This window comes from Panthera onca, chromosome B4 (genome assembly GCF_046562875.1).
Source record: "Panthera onca isolate mPanOnc1 chromosome B4, mPanOnc1 haplotype 2, whole genome shotgun sequence".
Classification (NCBI taxonomy): Eukaryota; Metazoa; Chordata; class Mammalia; order Carnivora; family Felidae; genus Panthera; species Panthera onca.
Genome location: NC_138345.1, coordinates 77,784,126 through 77,809,625, shown reverse-complemented (window position 1 = coordinate 77,809,625; position 25,500 = coordinate 77,784,126). Strand labels below are relative to the sequence as shown.

The 25,500-nt window shown below is 42.2% G+C and overlaps 1 protein-coding gene across 6 annotated transcripts in view; it reads right to left on the bottom strand.

The window, feature by feature from the left end:
- SCN8A (sodium voltage-gated channel alpha subunit 8) overlaps positions 1-25,500 on the bottom strand; it is a 177,248-nt gene that overhangs the window by 85,023 nt on the left and 66,725 nt on the right. For 4 of the 6 annotated variants that reach the window (XM_081796162.1, XM_081796166.1, XM_081796161.1 and 1 more), the window contains exons 3-6: positions 10,827-10,944; positions 8,835-8,925; positions 8,046-8,174; positions 6,132-6,223 (exon numbers count right to left, since the gene is read on the bottom strand). In XM_081796162.1, the coding sequence (XP_081652288.1) occupies positions 6,132-6,223; positions 8,046-8,174; positions 8,835-8,925; positions 10,827-10,944 (430 nt within the window). Of the gene's footprint in view, positions 1-6,131; positions 6,224-6,380; positions 6,473-8,045; positions 8,175-8,834; positions 8,926-10,826; positions 10,945-25,500 lie in introns of all 6 variants that reach the window. The other 2 variants (XM_081796165.1, XM_081796163.1) reach the window with 1 other exon arrangement.

Here is a 25,500-nt window from a genome sequence, read left to right as displayed (position 1 = left end):
GGGGATCAGAGAAACAAATCTTAATTAAGCAACGATAATCACTAAATAACACTACCGATGGCCACCTAAAAAGTTTACTCTCCAAGATTCTCATCCAGGTCCCACAGGAAGAAAGGTGATTTAGTGTGATGTTAGCATCCCGAGGCAGACACACAATTACACAGCAATATTAAATGTAAATGGTCACTGGATCATCTGGCCTCAGCCAAGACTCTTCTTCCTTCCATTAGGGTTGATGACTGTGAATGACCATATTTGCAGAAATCAGTGCCAAGTTAGGGAGAGGATGCTGTCAATGTATTTCTTTTTCTTTTTCCAATTTTATTGAGAAATAATTGACATATATCACTGTAGAAATTTAAGGCGTACATCTTGATGTGAAATGATTACCATAGTAGGCTCAGCTCACATCCATCTTCTCATATAGGTACAATAAAAAGGGGGGGCGGGAGAAAAAAAGGAAAAAAATTTTTCCTTGTGGTGAGAACTCTTAGCAGTTACTCTGTTAACAACTTTCCTATATATCACACAGCAGTGTTAGCTATACTCATCATGTTACACGTTCCATCCCTAGTACTTACCTTTCTCTTATAACTGGAAGTCTGTACCTTTTGGCCACCTTCCTCCAATTCCTCCTCCTCCCACACTCTGCCTCTGGTACCCACAAATCTGATCTCTTTTTCTATGAGTTTGTTTTTAGATTCCACACATAAGTGAGATCATACATTTCTCTGTCCAACTTATCTTACTGAGCATAATACTTCAAGGTCCATCCATGTTGTCACAAATGGTACGGTTTCCTCATTTTTTATACCTGAATAATATTCCATTGTGTGTGTGTGTATGTATGTATATATGTATGCGTGTGTGTGTGTGTGTGTGTGTGTGTGTGTGTGTGTATCTCACAACATTATCTATTGATCCATCCATGGACACTTTGGTTGTTTCCATGTCTTGGCTATTGTAAATAATGCTGCTATGAGCATGGGGTGCAGATATCTTTTTTGAGTTAGTGTTTTCGTTTCTTTTGGATGTATTCCCAGAAATGGAAATGCTGGATCATATGGTAGTTCTATTTTTAAGTTTTGAGGATACTTCATACCGTTTCCCATAGTGGCTGCACCACTTTACTAATCCCAACAATGTGCAAGGGTTCCCTTTTTTCCATATCCATGCCCAGTGTTTGCTAACTCTTGTCTCTTTGACGATGGCCATTCTAATCTGTGTGAGGTGATATCTCATTATGGTTCTAACTTGCATTTCCCTAATGATTAGTGATATTGAGCGTCTTTTCATGTACCTGATAGTCTTTCGCAGAATGCATTTCTTGAACTCAAGCTCTACAGTCTTGCCATCAGTGACTGATATGCTCTAGTAAATGCAGTCAGGCAAAAGTGCGTCCTGCTATCACCAATGCAGGTCACTGAAGTAAGAAGCTGCTGGTGGAATTTCTAACCTGATGCACGTAAGAATGGAAAATGCCACTGTGCTGGCTGTGAGGAGAAGTTGCTTTGCTGCTTCTACTGGCTCACAACACCACATACCAGAACAAGCAAGATACCGACTGAAAACTGATTATCCAAAACAGAGCAGAATGCTCCTTCAAACAACTCCTACACAACAGAGTGCACAACAGAAACCACATGGGGGCAAATTGGACAGCGAGAACTCTTGGAAAAGGCTAACATTAACTAGCACTGGGATGTGTTTGAGCAGAAGCAGTTAATACATTTACTGTAAATCAGGAAAAGACAGCTGGACCTAATGTACAGAAATGTCAGCTATCAGAGAGGAATTTGGGCCATTTAAAGAATTTTGAGGAGAAGATGAAGCCTCTATGTCCAAAGGCACCGCTGAACCTCCTGTCACCTTTCATGACATCCAGCCATCTCCTGAACAAGTGAACAAAGCCTGCTTATGTGCTAAGTCCAGAGAAATCAGCCATGCATGCTGGGATCAAAATCTTCCACCATGGTGATGCCAGATTGTAAATAAAGTAAATTTCTATTTCCTGGTTTGTGGCTCAGGTTGAAAAATCTATCTGGTTTGAAGCAACGTGAGCTAATTCTACAAAATTCACACCGGCACGGGTCTCTAGAGCAGTAACGAGGAGTTCTCACTCCACGGGGAAGTAAGTTTCCCCAATTCCTGAAGTCTGGCTTGGTCCAGACAAGTCCTAGGGTAAATCTGTGCCAGGTCAGTTTTCTTGCCACAGGTCCAAGCCTTACAATGATATTATTGAAGGTTCTGTAGACCAGGAATAAATTGGGAGAGATTTAGAGGCAGTAGATTTATTTACTCAACACCAGATTTATATCACAAGGTCTCAACAAAACTTAAACTAGCTCCCAAAGGTGGATGGGTGGGATCGTATGAGACTTCAGTGTTGCCCCACTTAGGGCCACTATGTTAAACTTTGGCTATTTTTTCTGAGAAGCAATGTGGGAAAAGGAGAAACATAAAAGCAACTGGATTAATAACTCGAATACTGTAAAGGAAACAATGAGGCTAAATATAGTCTGAAAACACTTCCCCCCTTCACTGTGCAGCAGAAATTGCCATATTCATAATGCATACATTTAAAGAAAATGGTTTCTTTGTGAATACTGGGGTGGGAGGAAAAAGGGCCCATCATTTTTCCTACTTCTTCTCTGATACCACAGGTAAGGAGAGAAAGTAACAGAAATGAAAGCACAGGAATGAAAAATCAAAGAGAAAAGCAATCAAGAAATTACAACTCTAAAGAAAGCAAAATGATATTAAACCAGTGTGGGCAAATAGAGACGTAGTGCTTTTCAGGAGTCACTGAAATGATGCTAGAAATGAGAAGCAACTGGTAAATAAGGCCATCCCAACCTATTCTATTTACACCATTAAATGCTACTCTGTAGGAAAAACCTCAGACGCCTGCTTTGAGATGTCCACCCTGTCTTTGGGCAGGTCAGTCCTGTGGCACACGGTCAAAGAATGGAGAAGATGAAACTTCTGACAAAGTCACTCAGAAGCTCATTTTTCCGCCTGGGCCCCAAATGAATATAGAGCAAAAACAAAGTTTTAAGACATAAATTTCGACATAGTATACTTCAATGTCAAGTTGAATGTGGCAAATTCCAGACCAAAGGAAATGTAGAAAGGAAGGGTCTCTTCCTGTAACTGACTGTTCCAGCATGCAGTTTGCAAGCCCTGTTCTTGAAGCCAAGCTCTCTGAAGCAAAAGGCAAACCATGTGTGATGCCTGTCTAGATCTTGAGTCAGCAAATAAAAAGGGTGAGAATGTGGGTTTCGTGTTTTCTAAGCCACGAAAAGGCTCTAAATCAAAGCACCTCTTATCCAAAAGGCTGGAGCTAACTGAGGCAGTGCACTGTCCCATCTCCTGGGAGTCCTGGCTGCTCTGACGCAGTCAGAATATCCACCAAAGGTGCTAAGGGGGAAGGCAGTGGCAGCCCAGGTGAGTGGGTGAGTTCTCCAGGAAGACTCTCATGAAGGGAGCCAGGGGCTTTGGGGGATCTTGCAGACCCCACGTCAGTTCTGTGGTTGCTCTTGCTGCTGTTTCTGGCAGCTTCAGCAAAAGCCTACAGTCAAACTGGGAACAGGAAAAGGCAAAAATATCAGCAGTCCCACTGAAGTGATCCCGGAGAAGACTTGGTGTGCAGGACGATGGCTTTCACAAAGAGGGAACTGAGGCCTGGCTCTACAATAGAGTAAAAAATGACTGAGATTTCCAGTCAAGAAATGGTGTCAGGTCTACTAACTCATACAATGGTATTCCCACCTTGAGAGGAGACCTGGGTAACAGGCAGGTAGGAACAGGACAATAGCCCTCGATAAGTAGTATAGGGAACGAAAGGATTGGGGATAAAAAGTCACACTTTAATTCAAGGATCAGTTATACCACTCACTGACAGAGACCTATTACTGGCTTTATTATCCCTTAAAGTTCTTCTCCATCCCAGTTAACTTCACAAAGCCAGCTCGAGTGGGGGTGCTTCTAGAAACAGGAATTGGGAATCTATTTCAAATCATCAAGCTGAGGTCTAAACACTGACACAAGCCCTTTCTTTGAGTTTAGGTTTCTTCTTTAAATAATAATTGTTACACAAAATCATTTATGGAGCCCTACCAGTACTTATAAACACTATAGAAATGTGCTTATAAATATATTTTATAGATAGACTGATTAATAGTGAGGATAAATAATGTGAGACCAGTCAAGAGTTATCTTGCAGAAATGCTGTGGTCAGAAGCTACCCATACAGCAGAGACAGAAGCTAAGAGCTAGACCAGAGATAGCATCTGCTGCCCTAGTTAGTGAACAGAATGCAGCTTTCCAATTTAATTCTGGAAGAGAAGTTTTGAGATCACAAGAACATAAAGAGACAGATGCCTTGCAGAGTACGTTGGGGGAAGTGAGCAGAAAACATGGGATCATATTTAAAAGAGGCCAGAGACGAAAGAGAGCAAAGGAAAAATGAAAGTAAAGATGTGGTGCTCCAGATGCCTTAAAAAATAAGACAAGGCCTGCCTAAGGGTTAAACCACCATCAATGAGCTTCATGAGGCTGCCCACAGAGTGAACTGCGCTTTCTGTCGCAGGCTAGGAACCGAACCTTGATTAAGTCGGGGTTGTAGTTTTTTGCCACGAAGAATATACTCTAATGGACACCCAGCCTCTAGTTGATAAGGAGAAAGCTCCCATTGCTAAATACAAAGGTATTCATTTTTAGTAGGGCCCGAATTTACTGGCCCACTTCATGGCCCAAGTTTGTAAATGGGGAAACTGAGGTTTACCTTCCTTGAGGTTCTCAGAAAGCCACATTCCAAGTCAGCCTTCTCCAGGATTCTACCTTTGTGCTTCCCTCTCTCTGTGTCTGATATTTAGATAAAGTTGAAAAGGGGAAAAGAGGAATATTTCTGAGTCAGCCACAAGAAGAGCCACAGGACACGAGGAACGGGGCACCTCTGTTCTTCACGTCCCTGTTCCTACAAAGCTGCACTAAAAAGCTTGGTCTCTTGGGAATCTTCCCTGAAAACCCCTGGACACAACCAAAGTCCAACCAGCAACCATACAGTCTTGATTTCTGCCGTGTTACTGCCAGTATATCTCAGGCTTGCAAGACTAACTAAAATATCTTTCCTTCCAGTCAAAACCAGTCTTTAGAAAAAACAGTTAAGTGCTACTCGGTAGTAGGGATTTAGATTAAATTAAGGACCTTAGCTTGGGGTCCACAGATGGGTTTCAGAGGGGCCTGCAAACTTTCCCCTGATTCTCAAAAGGATCCAAACCCTTCCAAAGGTTAAGAACCACTGGGCCAGCGCAAACAGCACCAAAAAGAAAAAGGCAAAAATTATAAAAAGACTGTCGATTAACTACCTCTCAACCACCTACTGATTCCTTTTTTTTCTTCTCAAGTTTCTGTCCTTTTTGTTTGCCCATACATTCAGATGTATGTATCTTATCTTACCTTGGATTGTTTTTAACAGCATCTGCACAAGCATTCATGGGGATCTGTGCTTGAAAATGGTCTCTGAATATATATATATATTCACTGGTTCTTACTCCAGTGAAACAGACAGCGACAGAATGTGATAGACCGTGATTATTAAAGTTCAGTTCCCTAACTCCAAGGCTCTTTAATTTGGCTATAATACTGGACTAGTCAACGGGTAAGTCTCTTCTGGGGTTAAATAATTCCATTAACACAGTAACAGTAAAAGTATAGTTCATTGAAGAACATCCCATCAGCAAACCATGCGACAGGAAGCCTAGAAATCACAAGCAATGGGATGACAGTGAATGTTAAATTACTGTAATTCCATGAGGCCAGGAAGCACATGATTTATGTTCAAAGAGACAGCTAGCTCTGTGACAATTTTTTCACATATTGTAAGATCCAAATGATGTCGAAGCACGTGCTTTTTCAAAGCATGGAATGGGGGCTGCATGCCTGGCAAAGCGTCATCACTGAAACTGCCTTACGACCAAAGGGCCATCCCAGAGAACGTCTCCCAGGAGAAACATGCGGAGTGCAAGGCCATACCAATTGTGCTGACGCCAGCTTTAGAATGTGGTGGACAAATGAATGGAGGGGAAAGAGGAGATGAGGCAGTCAGTCTTGTGTGTAAATTTTCTCACCTGGAATTACAGAGATAGTTTTCAAAGCTCGCAGAACCCTGAATGTTCTCAGCGCTGAGACATTGCCCAGGTCCACAAACTCTGTCACATATCTGTAGTAAGGGAGGTCACACACAGACACAAATGACAAACACAGACACGAACACAAAACACCAAAGGAAAAAAACAAAACCACAACAAAACAAAAAGTACAATACGTCACGTCAGGGCCCTAACCCCACACCTAACACCAACCCCGGGCCATCTTACCTGGGATTACCGAAATAGTTTTCAAAGCCCTCAGTACCCTGAAAGTGCGTAGAGCTGAAACATTGCCTAGGTTTACAAACTCTGTTATATACCTGCAGAATCAAACCAAAGTTAACTTGTAATGGTACCACTGGGCGAGGGTTTGACAATGGGGGGGAAGAAAGGGTCTTACACACAAGCTATGATTTCATTTTTTGTTGTTGTTGAAAAAGAAAATTTCAAAATATAAACACTTAAAGAACACATTTTTTTTTCCAATTGGCAAGGAGAATTCAAAAGAATATTTGAAAGAACCGATACAACCGGGAGGTTCCGGGGGGCTTACTCTCTTAATCAGCATCGGGCTGTGTAGATCCCAATCAGAATGACTACTCTCAGTCCACTCATTATGTTTAGCAAAAAGGAAGGCCAGGAGGTATCAAAGGCTTATGTCCCCAAGCTTTGCGAACAATTTCTTAGAAAGAGGAGACAAATTTCTGCAGCAGAATCCCCATAAAAACAAATTTACATTCAAATAATTCCCTCGATGACAACGGCAAAAGTGCCTGTCTATATATATGACTTATCCAAGAGTTGTACGCATTATCTTTGCAGTCATGCCTACAGATGAAGTTATAGCCTGTGACATACAAAAGCAGGGCTCAGGATCATGGGATCAAAGCAAAGAGTGTGTTAAGTGCCCGTTTTTTCACCAGCTCTGTGCCTAGCAAAAGACACTTAAATTTTAAATGAACACCAAGGTGTACTCATAATGTTGGAAAGCTAGAAGTTGCCTTAAAATAACAGAAAGTCAAAGTTCCAGTTTCAAATATTCAATGCATACCATTCATTCATTCATTCATTCACATTTTCCAGGTGAAATACATCTTTCTGATGCTCAGGCCGTATATATACAAACACACTCAACCTTTCACACATTTGCATACACACACACAGCCTATATAACACCGTTATTATACCCTACTCTACCAGAGAGTGCTTTCCCAACCTGAAGATAAAAATAATAAAGTCTGTTATAACTCTTCTATCATCAGCTAAGTTTCCCAAAGAGATACGTGTTCACTGTTAAAACAACAATGAACAAGTTACCAAGAGCAGCTAGCATACTAATGGGGAATTATACTATTATCTCGCAATAGTTTGAAGTTCTGGTCAGTACTTCCTTAGGAAGTGACCAGTTTGGATACCTTGGCTCATGTTTTAACTCTAAAATGTGCTCTGAAGTCTCCAACATCTGGGTCAGCCTCACGAAATTACATGCGATATAACATACCCAGGACATGGATTTTCAGCTTAATTAAGGTTTACACCAAAAACATTTCAAGTCTTCACTAAAGTCCCATAGTGATCAGCGTGCAAACCTTGGTCAGTGTTATAAGGGGGAAGAAAATATGAGAGCACGTCAATGGAAAAATCACTTCCTACTTCCTTTCCTAGCTGTAAAGCCTTGGCTTACCTTCTTCCATATAGACATGCTGTCACTGCCTAGACTGCCCAGCCCTCACAAGAATCTCAGGCATAAGCCTGTGTGGCCTTGCATGGTTACCCATTAACTCTGCTTGTAGCTGGCCACAAACGTGCCCTTAACCAACACAACCACGCATACAACCACATAGACATAATCACACCCTTAATGTCAGTCAATAAAGTAAGCAGACAACTTACGCCATCATGATGACGCTGAAATCTAACCAGTTCCACGGATCCCGTAAAAAGGTAAAGCCATCTATGCAGAAACCTCTTGCAATGATTTTCACTAGTGATTCAAATGTATAAATCCCTGTGAATGTGTACCTGTCAAAGAAACGGATAGCTTGAGGTAAGTTCTGAACAGACAGAAACTTTGAATGAATCTTTTAAGGTAACTACGGTGCCTGAAATGCAGCTTCGACTGACAGAGACAAAACAGAACGGGCACAGCCAGTGCAGCAGAAAGAATGGCAGGAAGGGGAAGGGGTGCTTTGAAGGAAACTTACCGAAACACAAAACCAAGAATTTTGGAATGTTGTGGGTACCATCTAGTAGGTGATAATTTTGAACCAGGTGAGGAGGCCCCAGAGCTATTTTTAACTTTAGACAAGTCAAAAAAAAAAAAAAAGGAGACCTCATGTTGGAGAAGAAGGCAGTGCCACGAGGGACTAACTGAGGGCACAAGATGGCACTGGGGGAGCAGGTCAAAGGCTCTGGCCAGCACAGCAGGGGGTGGAGGTGAAGGGCAGTAACTTCCAGAGCACACTTTCTCTTCTTTCTCTTTCTAGAGTTTGCCTCTAAGGGTAGTTCCTAAATTCCACATGAAGCCTCCCCCCTCTCTGTGAAGTAAAGAGTGGGGGGAGAAAAAAAAAAAACAGCAACAACAATTTTTTTCCCTTGACGTTTAAACTGTGCAAAGCAAGATTCGGTGAGTAGAAATCCTTGAAACAAGCAGGCAGACAAATTAATAAATGAGCTACTTACTCCACATTCTTCGACCATTCAGGAGGGTTACTAAAAGTCATGAATACACAGTTGGTCAAAATAGTGCACATAATGATCATGCTAAATACTGTAGAAAAGAGTCAAGGGAGAATGTACAAAATCTGGCCTGTTTTCTTCCTCAGAAAGCAAACACGTTTCACACTGGGTATCATGAGAATTAAATCGGTAACCTGAAAGGAGAATGCCAGCATATGTATCTACACCTGACCAGAGAACTGTGGGTGGACACAGCAGGAAGGCCACTTTCAAAAAGCCTGTCACTGCTCTACCCCTTTTGGATAAAACATTCCCCCCTCTTGCCACTTTAGCCTCAGCTATGGAATAAGCCTCCAAATACCTTTATACACAGTAACCTGAAAGCTACCAGTCTACTGGATGCCAAAGTCATCAGGTGACAAAGTAAATTGAATCGAACCTGTATTATTCAGTACTCATTTATTAATTTACCTTATGTAACTACTTACTTGAAAATCTACATGCAATTAATGGTTTACTTTTAATTTTAATTGAAGTATAGTCAATATATACAATGTTACGTTAGCTCGGGTTTAGAACATAACAGTTCACTTTTCTCCCTAGTTCTCCAAAGGGCTGAGTTGTCCTTGGAGGGCAATGCTACAGCCACTATGTGTGGCATTTGCACACTTTGGGAAACCAGTTATGGCCTGTTGGGGAAGGATTTCAAGGACATCTGTACCGCTGTACCCCTAAAAATTAGATAATGGGGTAAATTCATCTGATCATTTTGAAAGCGCCCAGGAATGCTTATGGATAACAAACCACTTTGATGTCTTTTCAGTCCACCCAAGATTTTTCTCAGCCCTTTCTGTTCTTGTCTACTGAGAAAAAAATAAACTCCTTTAGGTCAGCATGGGAGTTATTCAAACTCAAACTGTCACTTTACCCAGCAGAGAAGTCATATCTCATTTATTGCTAGCTCACTCTCTCTTGCTAATGGCATTCACCATCTTCATTCTACTAATGGAGTTTCAAAAACAAAAAAATACTTCTTACCGCTGGGTTTTTCTTCCGGGAATCATAACAGAAGACATTGTCTTCTGAACCAGCAAAAAGGGAAGAAGTCCATTGTGAATTATTTATTCCTTATAAACCTTTAGATTTCAGAACTATGTTACTTGTAAACCACTGATTTCAGAATCAAGCTACTAAATTCTTAGAGTTAATAAAATGTGGCAAAAGCTTATTAGCAAACCAATTTGCCCAAGTTGCAACTGCTGCTTCCTCATCTTACCTGGAGGATACACTATCCTTGGGAGCACAGGACTAAGCACTGACAGATTCAACACCAACCATAAAATTTTAAAGTTATGCAAAGTAGCTAAACCCATCACATAATTTTTTATCTGTCATATGCTCTCCTATATTAATAAGATAAAAAAAAAGGCAGGCCACATGAATAAATTGGCATTTTCTATTTAAGGGCAGTAAAAATACCAGAAAGATGCATTATCAGTCTTACAATCTAGATCTAAACCTCTGTACCGAGGAGGCCATTTAATCTGAGACTATCTCAGACACTTTCCATACCCACTGCTCAAGAAATCAGAAATATACAAGGCAGATCTCTAAAGCATTCATTCAACTATTTGCGCTCAACGAAGCAGCCTTCCAAAAAATTCTAATATCGGACTTACGTTAAAGAACTGAATCATATGCTCAGGATAAAATTACTGAAGCCTGAGCGCTTTAAAAAGTTACAGGTTATCATCTTAATTTGTCTCTCTTCACGATACCAACGAAATTCCAGACTCCCATGATATCATCCTAGGAAAAAAGAATTTGCTGAAGCTCAGCTCAGGATCCGGAAGAAGTTCACTCACACTTCTGACTGGTGGGATAGTCAAGTACACTATTGATAAAATACTTAATATACAATTCGACTGTCAAAGTTCAGAAACGTGTAGCAGTGAGCATGCAACTTCCGCACTCCACATTTGTGAAAAGGATATGAATGTATCAAAATTTTAATAGCTATTCTTCTTATCAGGTTAAAAGGACTTAAAATGTACAAGGCAGGCGTGGCACTGAATCTGAAGAGAGTTTTCCCTCTGTTTAATACTACAAAGGTCTGTGGAGAAAGAAAAAGAGAAATTATTAAAGCATGGGAATTAATCACCACATGAAACAACATTTTTTCTAGGCAAGAAATAAATAAACTCAAATATACTTATACTTTTGACTTCCCAATTTGGTTTCTAAGGCAAGAAACCTTAAAGCTCCACGTCTCTCTTACCTTCACCTCCCTCCCCTGCCCTGCCCCAGATTATATACATAATACACAGTGGGCACTGTCTTAGCAGTTTCATACATTTCTGTAAACTTCTTTCCTTCTTTCAGAAATAAGCCATTTGAACTGTACCGGGGCTGTATCTCAGCCAGCTCTGGACAAGGTGCTGAAGTTCATTAATATAGGATTTATTTACTCAACGAATGTTTCCTAAGTCCCTACTACGTTCCAGGCAACGATCTAGGGGCTTGGGAAACAGCAGGGAACAAGGCTACCATGGTGTGGGGAGCTTATATTCCAATGGGGAAGACAGACTACAAATAAACACAATGAACAAGTAAATTATATACAAGTGCAACTGCTATGGAAGAAGGAGGAAGATGAAGGAAGGGGAGTGCTGGGGTCAGGAGACGAGGGAACACAGAGGTGACAGTTTTAAAGGACATGGTCAGGGTACGCCTACTGAGAAAAAAGATGTAAGCAAAGACTTGAAGTTAAGTGAGAAGAGTTCTTCATTCCACCAATATATACCTACCAAGTCTGCTCTATCTGCCTTTTTTGTTTTTATTTTTTAACGTTTATTCATTTTTTGGGAGACAGAGACAGCATGAGCAGGGGAGGGGCAGAGAGAAAGGGAGACACAGAATCCGAAGCAGCCTCCAGGTTCTGAGCTGTCAGCACAGAGCCCGACGTGGGGCTCGGACTCACGAACTGTGAGATTACCACTTGAGCCAAAGTAGGACGTTAACTGACTGAGCCACCTGGGTGCCCCAATTCCATCTGCCTTTGAAGAGCCTCTATTATCACCCTTATCAAATTCATTCAACCATATTTTCCACCACGAATCTTCCTGTCTGGCCAAATGAGTACACGTTACAATAACTCGCAATGTTGGCCTCTGTTCACGTTGCTTGTCCGACCCAGAATGCTTTTCTCGTCTCACGAATTCAATTCAATCAAAATACTTTTGAGCATCTATTTTGTGTGAAACTGTATAAAGTTGTACTTTTAGAGAAGACATACATGTGAGCTAGTAATTATGATGCAGGGTAAACACAAAGTTCAATAACAAACATACGTGTAATGTATGAGAGGCAGCAGGAGGGAGAGTTTTCTCTCCCTTCGGGTAGGGAATGAAAGGGAGGAGAGTGAGCTGGAAGGTGTTCACAAAGGAAGGTAACTAGTATTTGGAAAGTTTTTGTTTTTGTTTTTTTAAGTTCATTTACTTAATTTGAGACAGAGAGTGCAAGCGGGGGAGGGGCAGAGAAAAAGGGAGAGGCAGAATCCCAAGCAGGCTCCATGCTCAGCACTGAGCCCGATGTGGGGCTCGATCTCCCGAACTGGAATGACCTGACATTGAGCTGACAATGAGCTGACAGCAAGAGTCAGATGCTTAACTGACTGAGCCACCCAGGAGCTCCTGGAAGGGGTTTTAAAGGATAACAGGGGAAGGGCTGGCAGATAAAGGGCGAAAGGTTGGCAGGGAAAGGGAACAGCATAGTATGTATGGAGGCATAGTAGCACACAACCGCGGGCTGTTTTGGAGGGACTGACAAGTAATTCGGGGTTGCTGGAGGCTAAACAGAGAAGGGGTGCAGCAGATTGTGAAGCTGGGGCCCCACCAGACTGAGTTCCTAAGGAGACAAGGCCGGGGGCAAGTACACAGCACCAGCACCTCACTAGCGGATGAAAGGGCAGATGGTCAAATGTTGGCCATGTTAAGTAGGCTTTTTAAAAAACATAGAGCAGTCCATGCTTGTAATTACATACAAGGCACAAGACTTAAGTTCTATCTCATTACCCAAAGATAAGCTTTGCTACTTATATATCTTTTTTTGTATGTCTTTTCAGAACTTTTCTGTGTAAATACAAGCACACAGATACAGCCTTAAAAAGACTCTCTCTCTCTCGGATGGGATTGTACTATAAATACTCTTCTGCACCTTGCATTAAAAAAATGATCCCCCACAAAGAAAAGCCCAGGACCAGATGGCTTCACTGATGAATTCCACCAAATGTTTAAAGAATTAATACCAATCCTTCGCAAACTCTTCCAAAAAAACAGAAGATGACACACTTCCCAACTCATTCTGTAAGGCCAGTATTGCCTTGATACAAAATTAGACAAAGATACCATAAGAAAAAAAAATAAAACTCAAGACTAATATCCCTTGTGAATATAGATACAAAAGCCTCAACAAAATACCAGCAAACTGAATACTGCCGCATATAAACAGGATTACAGGGGGTGCCTGGATGGCTCAGTCGGTTCAGTATCTGACTCAATCTCAGCTCAGGTCATGATCTCATGGTTTGTGAGACTGAGCCCCGTGTCGGACTCTGAGCTGACAGTGCAGAGCCTGCTTGGGATTCTCTCTCTGCCCCTCCCTGACTTGTGCTCATACATTCTCTCTCAAAATAAATAAATAAACATTAAAAAAAGGATTATACACCATGATCAAGTGGGATTTATCCCAGAAATACAAAGACGGTTTAACGTGTGAAAAATCAATGTAATGCAACACGTTAATAAAATAAAGGACAATAACCGCATGATCATCTCAACAGATGCACAAAAAGCATTCGACAAAATCCAACACTCTTTCATTTTTTTTAATGTTTATTTTTGAGAGAGAGAAAGAAAGAGAGACAGAGTGCAAGAAGGGGAGGAGCTAAGAGAGAGGGAGACACAGAATCCGAAGCAGGCTCCAGGCTCTGAGCTGTCAGCACAGAGCTTGACGCAGGGCTTGGACCCACGAACCATGAGACCACGACTGGAGTTGAAGTCAGATGTTTAACTGACTGAGTCACCCAGGTGCCCCCCCAATGCTCTTTCATAATAAAAACACCCAATAAACTAGAAATAGAAGGGAACTTCCTTAACCTGATAAAGAGCATCTATGAAAAAACCACAGCTAACATCACATTTAATGACAAGACTGAAAGCTTCCTCCCAAAGAGCAGGAACAGGACAAGGATGTCCCTCTCACCACTTCTATTCCATATTGTACTGGATGTTCTAGGCAAGGCAAGTAAGCAAGTAAAACAATTTCTGTTTTCAGATGAAATGGTCTTGTATACAGTTAACTCTAAGGAATACACAGACACAAAACTAAAAACAAGAACAAAACACAAAACTATTAGAGCTCATAAACAAGTTCAGCACGGATTCAAGATACAAGATAAATACATGAAAGTAAGTTGTATTTCTATACACTAGCAATAGACAATCCAGAAATTAAGAAAACAACTCCATTTACAAGAGCATCCAAAAGAACAAAATACCTAGGAATAAGTTTAATAAAAGAAGTATAAGATTTGTACACTGAAAACTACAAAACATCATCCAAAGAAATTTTTTAAAAAGACCTAAACCAGTGGAAAGACACCTTGTGTTCAGGAATTAGAAGACATAATGTTGTTAAGATGGCAATCCTCCCCAAACTAATCTACAAATTCAATGCAACGCCAATCAAAATTTCAACTGCTTTTTTGGGCCGAAATTAACAAGTTGAAAATTCATATTCAATTCATATAGAAATGCAAGGGAACCAAAATAGCCAAAACAATTTCGAAAAATAAGAACAAAGTTGAGGACTCACACTTCCCTGTTTCAAAGCTCACTACAAAGCTATAGTAATCAAGACCGTGGTATTAGCAGGGTGCCTGGGTGGCTCAGTCAGTTAAGTGTCTGACTTCGGCTCAGGTCATGATCTCACGGTCCGTGAGTTCAAGCCCTGTGTCGAGCTCTGTGCTGACAGCTCAGAGCCTGAAGCTTGCTTCAGAGATTATGTGTCTCTCTCTCACCTGCTTGCATTCTATCTCTCTCTTTCTCTCTTTCAAAAATAATAAACATTAAAAAAAAAAAAAAGACTGTGGTGCTAGCATAAGGATAGACATATCTATCAATAGAACAGAACTGAGAATTCAGAAATGAGCCCATACGTCTACGTTAATTGATTTTTTTTAAGGGTGCCGAGGTAATTCAAAGGGAAAGAGTAGCCTTCAATAATTAGCGCTCAGACAATTGGGTAACCACATGCAAAAGAATTGAATCCGGACCTGTACTTCACATCTTATACAAACATTAACTCAAAATGGAATGAAAACCTGAATGTAAGAGCTAAAATGATAAAACTCTTAGAAGAAAACAAAAGTGTAAATCTTCACATCTTTGGATTAGGCAACGGTGTCATATTTGTGACACCTAAGGCACAAGCAACCAAATTGAAAAGAGATAAATTGGACTTCATTAAAATTCAAAATTTTGTGCAAAATGACACTATCAAGAAAGTTAAAAAAAAAAAACCCACATAATGGGAGAAAATATTTGCAAATTGTGAATCTAATAAGGATCTAGCAGCCAAAATAGAAAAGGACTCTTAGAGCTCAGCAGCAGTAAAAAGCCAATCTAGTTTTAAAAAAGATTAGAAAAAGCAGACAAATGGCCAATAGGCACACGTAAAGATGTTCAACATCAAAAGTTTTTAAGGAAATGAAAATAAAACCACATGAGACAGCACTTCACATCTACCAGGATGAATATAATGAACAACAACAACAACAACATAGAAAAGAAAAAGTGCTGGCAAGGATATAGAGAAATTAGAATCCTCACACATTATTGGCGGGACTGTAAAATGGTACAGCTATCTTGGAAAACAGTTTGCCAGTTCTTTAAAAGTTAAACACAAAGTTACCGTATGACCCAGCAATTCCTCTCCTAGGTGTATGACCAGAAGAACTGGAAACAGGTATTCACACAAAAACTCATACTCGAATGTTCATTAATACATTATTCAAAATACTACTAAGTAGAAAGGACCCTGATGTCCATCAATGATGAATGCATAAACAAGATGTGGTCTATCATTATATAATGGGATGTCAGTCAGTCTTTAAAAGGAATAAGAGGGGCACCTGCGTGGCTCGGTCGGTTAGGCGGCCGACTTCGGCTCAGGTCACGATCTCGCGGTCTGTGGGTTCGAGCCCCGCGTCGGACTCTGTGCTGACAGCTCAGAGCCTGGAGCCTGTTTCGGATTCTGTGTCTCCCTCTCTCTCTGACCCTCCCCCATTCATGCTCTGTCTCTGTCTCAAAAATAAATAAATGTTTAAAAAAAAATAAAAGGGATAAGATTCATATACATGTTACAACACAGATAAACCCTGAAGACATCATGCTAAGTGAAATAAGACAGACACAAAAGGACAGATATAGGATTCCACTTCTATGAGGAACCTGGAATAGGCAAATTCACAGAGAAAGAAAGTAGAATGGAGTTTACCAGGGGCTGGAGGAGGGGAAATGGAGAGTGACCATTTAATGGATGCAAGTTTCTCTCTGGGATGTTGAAAAAGTTCTGGAGATGGATGGTGGTGATGATTGTACAACATGGTAGATATATTTAATATCACTGAACTGGGTACTTAAAAATGGTTAAGGGGCGCCTGGGTGGCTCAATTGGTTAAGCATCTGACTTGTGGTTTCGGCTTAGGTAATAATTTGACTCTTGGTTTCATGAGTTCCAGCCCCACGTCAGGCTCTGTGTTGGCAGCATGGAGCCTGCTTGGGATTCTCTCCCATTTCCTCTCTCTCTCTGCCTTTCCCCAACTCGTGCTATCTCTCTCTCAAAATACATAAACTTTATTATTACTTTTTTAACGTTTATTTTTTTTTTTAATTTTTTTTTTCAACGTTTATTTTATTTTTGGGACAGAGAGAGACAGAGCATGAACGGGGGAGGGACAGAGAGAGAGGGAGACACAGAATCGGAAACAGGCTCCAGGCTTGGAGCCATCAGCCCAGAGCCCGACGCGGGGCTCGAACTCACGGACCGTGAGATCGTGACCTGGCTGAAGTCGGACGCTTAACCGACTGCGCCACCCAGGTGCCCCTTAACGTTTATTTTTGAGAGAGAGAGACACACACACACAGAGTGTGAGTGGGGAAGGGCACAGAGAGAGAGACGGAGACACAAAATCTGAAGTGGGCTCCAGGCTTTTAGCTGTCAGCACAGAGCCCGATGTGGGGCTCGAACTCACGAATGGTGAGATCATGACCTGAGCTGAAGTCGGATGCTTAACTAACTGAGCCAGCCAGGTGCCCCACCAATAAAGAAACTTTAAAAAATTTTAATAAAAAATAGTTAAAATGATAAATTTTATGTTACATCTATTTTACCACAATAAAAATACATACATTATTACCTGAAGAGTGTCTAGTAAGGTGTTATTGACAAACTTTTAATAATTAGCTTTATTCCAAGCCAAATAGTAGAATTAAGCATAGTAATAGCTAAAAGTGGTTCCTAACCCATTCTGAACTTCAGAGTGATTTGAGGAGCTTTTTGGAAACTAAACACATCTGGCCCCAGAAAAAGGGAAAGAAGGAAAGAAATTAAGGATTATCCATGCCACAACATGGGTAAACCTTGAAAATCCTGAAAAGAATTCAGACACAAAAGGTCACATATTGTAGGATTCTACTTATATGAAAGGCCCAGTATAGGCAGATCTATGACAAAAAGTTGGTCAGTGGCTGCCTAGGGCTAGATGGAGAGGGGAATGGAGGAGTCACTGCTAATGGATCTCACTGGGGTGACAAGAATGTTCTGGAATTAGATAGTGGTGACAACTGTACAACCTGTGAACAAGAAACCAATGAAAAGCACACTTGAAAATGGCGAACTGTCTAGCTTGTGAATGATATCTCAGTAAAAAACACACCACAGCAACAAAACAAAACAGTGAGCCATTTTAAGAAGTGTAAGACATATAAAAAGGTCTAAAGAATGATACCACTAACATCTATCTATGTACCCATCAGGAGCTGAAGAGCTAAGGCCTTACCGATACTGCTCCTCCCGGCACACGCTCCAAATATACCCCCTCTTCCCAGAAAGGAGGCGTGATTTTGAATTTCACCCTGAGGTCCCACTTTTTAATGAAATATCCCCAATGACTCTGAGCTCTCCCTTTTCTGAACTTTTTTTTTTTAAGAGTATTTATTTTGAGAGAGAGCGAAAGAGTACCCAAGTGGGGAAAGGGCAGAGAGAGAGGAGGAGAGAAGTCCAAGCAGGCTTTGCACTGTCAGCGTGGAGCCTGATGTGGGGCTCGAACTCATGAACCATGAGATCATGACCTGAGCTAAATTCGAACTGACTTAACTGACTGGGCCACCTTTTTTTTTTTTTTTTTTAACCCTTCTTTCCCGGCGCCTCCCCCAAACAGTTACCCCTGAAACTAGAGGGCAGGAATCAATCTCATACTTCCTCCCACGGTTCCAGGAGAAGGCTCAACCCATGCCACGCACTCCCAATAAACAGCTGCTGACAGATTATTATTTTTTAAAAGATCCTTTCCTCGGGGCGCTTGGGTGGCTCAGTCGGTTAAGTGTCCGACTTCGGCCCAGGTCATGATCTTGTGGTTCACGAGTTCGAGCCCCACGTCGGGCTCTGTGCTGACAGCTCGGAGCCTGGAGCCTGCTTCCAAATTCTGTGTCTTCCTCTCTCTCTGACCCTCCCCCCATTCATGCTCTGTCTCTCTCTGTCTCAAAAATAAATAAATGTTAAAAAAAAATTGAAAAAAAAATAATAAAAAATAAATAAAAATAAAAGATCCTTTCCTCTCATCTTCTGTTCTTTCCTTTGGTAATCTGGCAGTCACGCCTTTCTCTCCCAAGTAGAAAAGCAGTGCTGGTATTGAGCCACGTACACTCTGGAAATGCTCAATTCACTATCCCTAGAGACTGCAGTGCGAAATCGTTCTTCCTGTTACTAGAGGGTATTGGCTCTGGCAGGGCATGCTGCAGGGAAGCCGAATCCTAAAAGCAAGAGGGAGCGGTAGACCCAGGGTTAGGCTGAAAACAGGTCAGAGGCCGGGTCTTCCATATTTTGGCTACCCAAAGAAACAAAGACCCCGGGGCCTTTCCCGAAACCCCCTCTCTGAAGTACTTGTAGGCCTCTGTTTCTATAGCAACTCCCTCTATGAAAATGCCAAGCCTTTTAAATAACCTCCCCATTCAACCTCATAATATTCCTGTGAAGTATGGCTGAGGAGGGATTGTTATCCTCTATGCATTTTACAAAAGCTCAGGAGAGGGACACCACCTATCGAAGGTCACGCAGCCCAGAGCAGCATGTTATGCCAAGTTGAGAGCCTCTTTACAGCTTCTACTGTGCCAGATTGAGAGGCAGTTTAGCGGCAATCTGGCAGAGAATGAAACTGGCGTGGGGGATGGATTCTCTGGTGAATGAGAAATGTGAGCCCCTGGGGTACACTACAGAAAAGCCTAAGCAACAATGAAAGAAGGCTGGCCCATGTCCCAGGATCTAAAAACCACCAGGCCAGGCCTTGACAACATCACCCACCTGCCTTAGAAGAAGACAGGGAAGAGGACTTTTAAAAGTAACGTCCCCTGCACCTCTTATCTTTTAGTTTGTTCGTGGTGGAAAGACAGGTCTCGAGGTGCCACCGAGGGTACTTCCTATCGCAGAGTCAGCATCTGCGCATTAATAAATCTCTGCTGCCTGATTAATGAACAAATGCTTGTATGTGCGAGGTGAGGGACAAGAAGGAAAGGCAAAAGAAAAGGAAGACAGTAAGACACTGAAACTGTTAGCTTTGGTTGAAGAAAAACCAAGAGGCAGCTAAGATCCTGAATTAGTAAGAGCTGGCGAGGAAAGTAGGGATCTTCAGTGAATTTTAAAACTACAGCTTTATAGGTATATGGGCTTTATTAAGAATGTTTTAAATGTGAAGTAGAAATTTCATAATGAATCGCACTGAACACTGCACACAGAATAAATAGTTTATCAGCACTCCTTTCCAAATATTTACATCCTAGATCTTCATCAAGTAGAAAAACAAGGTATTTTTTTCTATTCAAAGAGAAACAAACATATAAGCCACACTAAATTTCCTGAAATGAAGAGGAATCCTCCATACTTCAAGTAGCGAGTTGTATTACAATAAAACACACTTTTTGTTAAAATAATTATTTACATAAACTTAATTTATATGCAGTTTTTCATAACTGCATATTTAGCATAAAACAAGATGGTGTTTGAACTAACACAAGTTCTCGAAGCTTAGGAATCTCCCTTTTGACACTGGTCCGTGTGGTGCTTATATGAGAAATAGAACAGTATATATCAGGGGTCAGCAAATTTGACTTGTAAAGAGCCACACAGTAAATACTGTAGGCTCTGTGGGCCATACAGTCAACTCAACCCTGTCCCTGTGGTGCAAAAGTAACCTCAGACAATATGTAAACAAGTAAGAGTGGCTGTGTTTCAATAAAACTTTATTTATGGACAAGGAAATTTAAACTTCATGTAATTTTCACACATCACAATATATTGTGACTTTTGACTTTTCCGTAACCATTTACAAATGTACAAACCCTTGTGAACTCACGGGCCACACAACAACAAATGGCAGAGATGACCTGACCCATGGGACATAGGCGATTGATCCCTGTTATACGCTAACACCAGTTCCAGACCTAGGCCAGACTGGCTGCATAGGAATTATGTGAGTGGCTTTTTAAAAAAATGCAAATTCACAAGTCCCACCCCAGAGGTTCTGATGCAGTAAGCTGCAGAGGAATCTGTGCTCACCAGGATTTTGGGAACCACCAGGTCACCTCCCAGGTCCCTAAAACAGTGGGGTTTCAAAACACTTGCCTTAAAACACTTAGGTTCTCCTGCTTCAACTGCTCCTACCTCGCTGTATGGCCTGGACTGCATCTCTCTGGATCCGATTTTCCTTGTCTATAATATGAGAGAGAGGGCTGCCTGATGGGCGTGCCCAGGTCCTTTCCTGCTCTGACATCTGTGACTCTGATTTAGAAAATATGCAGAAGCATCCAAGATTAAGTACCACAAAGCAGCAAACCATACTTTGGAGGGGAAAGCCTATTATTATTTATTCTTTCACATTACATCTTGGTGGAACTCTCCTGAATTGGTTATTTTGCTCCTTCATGGGATACTCTGTCAAGTTCAGGGTCAACAGCATTTGATACCATCTTGAGAACTACACTTATGTGGGCAGGGGGCAGCATGGAGCAGCCCCACGGCACAGCTGCCCACAGGCCGCATTCCCCTGCCCTATCTGCCAGGCTTTTAGACCCTCTTCTCGGCAGGACAGAGAATACAAGAGAGAAAATGAAGCGGCCTGACTGGTGATGGGCTAACTAAAACAATATATATATTTAAAGCATGCCCCATGCATGGCTAATAAAATCTCAGTAATCATCATTAAACTGCTGATGAGAATCCAGAAAAGGAGATTCGTCCCTTGTTCAAACACTGGATTCTTCAAAGCCCACGATGAGTGGAAAGGAAAAGCAGGCGTTGGATTCTTACAAGAATACTTCTTAAGCAAGAATAACTTGGTGTCCATGCAGTCCAATAATATTTTACCTAATCTGTCTTAAATTAGATCTTTGTGAAGTAAACGAGTTAAAAGGAAAACTGAAATTGAATTGTGGTTTACTGCCCAAGGGGAAATATCAGTTTATAAAAACAGCCACTGAATGCATTTGAACACAAGGCCCATTAAGAGCAGTGGAACAGCTCTTAACGAGTTATGGCATGGAGAATTAATAAATATGTCATTCGGGCATAAAATGAACCTTCTGAAAAGCACAGGCTTTTCATTTCCAATTAGCAACGTGGGGCTTGGAGCGCAGGATATGGAGGAGCTTCACCACTGCTAATTCAGGGTAAGATGTATCCTCTTCCGGGTCTACGATAAGGGAAAGGGACACTGTGTAAGACCAGGTACGAGCCCATTCCTACACACGCCACACAAATCCTAGCATACTGCAAATGCAATACAATAAATCTACACAGTTACCAAAGCACTGCAGTGCAGCCAACTTATTAGCATTTCCTCACCTTCACCCCAGGATAAGATTAACTTTTTTAATCACACAAAAAGTATAGATTGAAAGGACATTACAGAGAAGAGTGCTCAACACAGGGTGGACCATATCACAGAACAGAAAGCTTCTTAGGGAGACAGGTTTAGTACCCAGCCCCTGGTTTGCTGTGGGACACACGGCTCAGGAGAGTGGCTCTCCACTCAACCAAGTTCTCCCTCTCCTGTGAGGTCATCATCTCAATTAAGGCAAAGGTAACCTGCAGGTACCTGATGACCTTCTGGCTGTAATGAACACTGAGGGGCCCAGAGATTGAGCCAACAAGAAGGCAGCTGGAAACCAATGTCCTTTGAGTCTATCTAGCTATAGCTGTTACTGACACTGACTTATGACTGTCTCCCAGAGTTTGGGCCGTAGATCTTAACTGTTTTGATCTCTGGCACTGCCCAACCCTCTTGTTTTTAGCTGCCTTCTCTAGCCTTCAATTCTTGCCTGCCTAAACCTAACATATATACCTTATTCTCCCAGACCTATGTACCTCTTCTGTACCAGGCAAGTGGCCAGTTTGACTTACAGTAGTTGTTAGCTCTTCCTGCCTAACTCAAACTGTTAATTCCAGTAACTTCTACCAGGGGCAAATCCTCTCTGCCTATTGCTTTCAGAGTGTGCATGCACAGAGTGGCCTTCTATCAGATAATAATACAAATACAGCTGATCTGCAGGGCAGCTACAGCAGTAGTAAGGGCAGGAGTCAGGTATCCGCTGGTCAACGGTGGTTTGGCATTTGACTTCTAGCTATAGAGCCAATATGGCAGGCAACAAGCAAATGTCCTCTCAAAGTTTCCCTGCTTTATTTTTTTTTTTAATTTTTTTTAACGTTTATTTATTTTTGAGACAGAGAGAGACAGAGCATGAACGGGGGAGGGGCAGAGAGAGAGGGAGACACAGAATCTGAAGCAGGCTCCAGGGTCTGAGCTGGCAGCACAGAGCCCGACGTGGGGCTTGAACTCATGGACCGCGAGATCGTGACCTGAGCCGAAGTCGGACGCTCAACCAACTGAGCCATCCAGGCGCCCCAAAGTTTCCCTGCTTTAATAAAGGAAAATATAATGCTGAATCTAAATAGGTTCTAGGGGCACCTGGGTGGCTCAGTCGGTTAAGCATCCGACTCTGGCTCAGGTCATGATCTCACAGTTCGTGGGTTCGAGCCCCACGTCGGGCTCTGTGCTGACAGCTTGGAGCCTGGAGCCTGCTTCTGTGTCTCCCTCTCTCTCTGCCCCTCCCCTGCTTGTTTCCTGTTTCTCTCTCTCTCTCTCAAAAATAAATAATCTTTAAAAAAATAAAAAAATAAACAGATTCTACTTCAGACCAGGAAGGTGTTCAGAAGTAAATGGCCTGTACTGTCAAAACAACTACCTCATGTTGAAAAGAGTCCAGATGCCTTTCTTAATCCCAATCTGCTTAGTGGGCCCCTCAGGTGAAATCACAACTTTAGTCCCAGTATGCCTCAGGAAAGGCTCCAGCAAAGGCACAGCTGGCCTGAATTTCTTCAGTACCTGTGTCCTGGCACTAAGCTGCCTTTAGAAATACTGAACTCAAGCAGGACATGAGACACGGACAAATTCTGATTAGGCTTGTACTTCTGTTTGAACTATGAATATTTAGAGCCCTCATCTTCCAAGTCTCTATTCCACTACCCTGAGGATTGAGCAAGAGAGACCTCTAAATCCCAAATTTATGTTTTTATTGCTTTGGGTCATTGATAGCTATACCATGAACTTACCTGAAGAATAACAGTGAATACGCATTAAGCATTTACTATGTGGCAGGCACCCTACTAAGATGCCTATACAATATCTGTCACCCAGTAATGGGTAGGTATTATTTTACAGATGATGAAATTGAGGTGGAAAGGTCAAGTAACTTTCCCAAGACCGCGCAATTATTCATTAAGTGGCAAAACTTAAAATCGAACTGCGGCGGCGATCTGACTCCAGAGTCTCTGATCTTAATTGTCATACCGTACGGCAATTTTAAAAAGCTTTAAAAAAATCTAACTCCTCACTTTACAGACAAGAAAGCAAGCAGAGAGAGAGCTCTGTGCACACTGACACCACAGAGCTTTGGTTTACCAGGTCCCAGGTCTCCCGGCGTCTGGTCCTGAACGCTTTTCACCACCCCATCTAGTCCAATCCTTGGGTCAAAGAAGGAATCTCTCTTGCTTAATACCTTTAACTCCGGCAAAAAGCAAAGCCCCTGCATGTGCCTCAGAGATCACAGCAGCTGGTTATGGTCTTTCCCCCAAATTAAACCAGATGAAGGCAATGCTGGTGCCACATCTATCTCTGGCTTTGCTGTTTTCCAGGTGCTTCTGTATACACTTTCTCATTCAGTTTGACCTTGTAACCTCGTGCCCTCCAACCCACACTGGGAGCAGCTGACACACTTCCTGCCCATATCCTGGTCGCAGGAAGCCATACCTGGCACAACAGCAGTGCTGTGTACCTGCTCCAGCGCTGAGCCAGCATGATGCTGCTCCCCAAGGCCGGGCAGCTCCAAACCTCCTACATGGCCTCTCTTCCTCACTGCCCTTCAAGAGGAGGTGGCCTTTGATCTTCTTCCTCCTTACCCTCTTAGGGAACACAGACTGCAGCTGCTCTGGGGTAAAGCAAAATGCATGCTTATTATGTAAAGTGTATTAACCCCTCTAGTCACTGTATTCGTATTCCAGAATATTCTATATTCTCGCTCTCTTCTTTCTTAGAAAGCAGCAGAGAGGTTTCTATAGAGGCTTTGATACAACAAAGACCTGGATTCAAGACCTAGCTCTGTTGCTTATTAGCTGTCAGGCCCTTTGTCAACTTATTTAGGTTGCTAAGACTCAGGTTTCTCACTGATAAAACAGGGATAATGACCGACACTAGCTACTTTATCAGGTTGTGAGAATGAAATACAGAGTCACAAAAAGTACTTACTACAGTACCCGGCACAGAATAAACACACAATAAACGTGACTATGATGCTGCCTCTGCCACTCCTGCTCCTTGGCTACAAACACGGGCTGGCCATCAGGAGACTTGAAGGGCATGGGGCGCCTGGAGGGCTCCGTCAGCTAAGCATCTAACTCTTGATTCTGGCTCAGGTCGTGATCTCACAGTTCACAAGTTCGAGCCCCACACTGAGCTCCGCACCGTCAGCGCAGAGCCTCCTTGAGATTTTCTCTCTACCTCTCCCTCTGCTCCTTCCCCATGCTAGTGTGTGCACGCACATGCACACGCACGTTCTCTGTCTCTCAAGTAAATACATAAACTTTAAAAAAAAAACGAGAGGGGTGCCTGGGTGGCTCAGTCGGTTAAGCGTCCGGCCTCAGCTCAGGTCACGATCTCATGCTTCGTGGGTTCGAGCCCCATGCCAGGCTCTGTGCTGTCGGCACAGAGCCTGCTCTTCGGATTCTGTGTCTCCCTCTCTCTCTGCCCTATCCTGCTCCCACTCTGTCTTGCTCTCCCTCA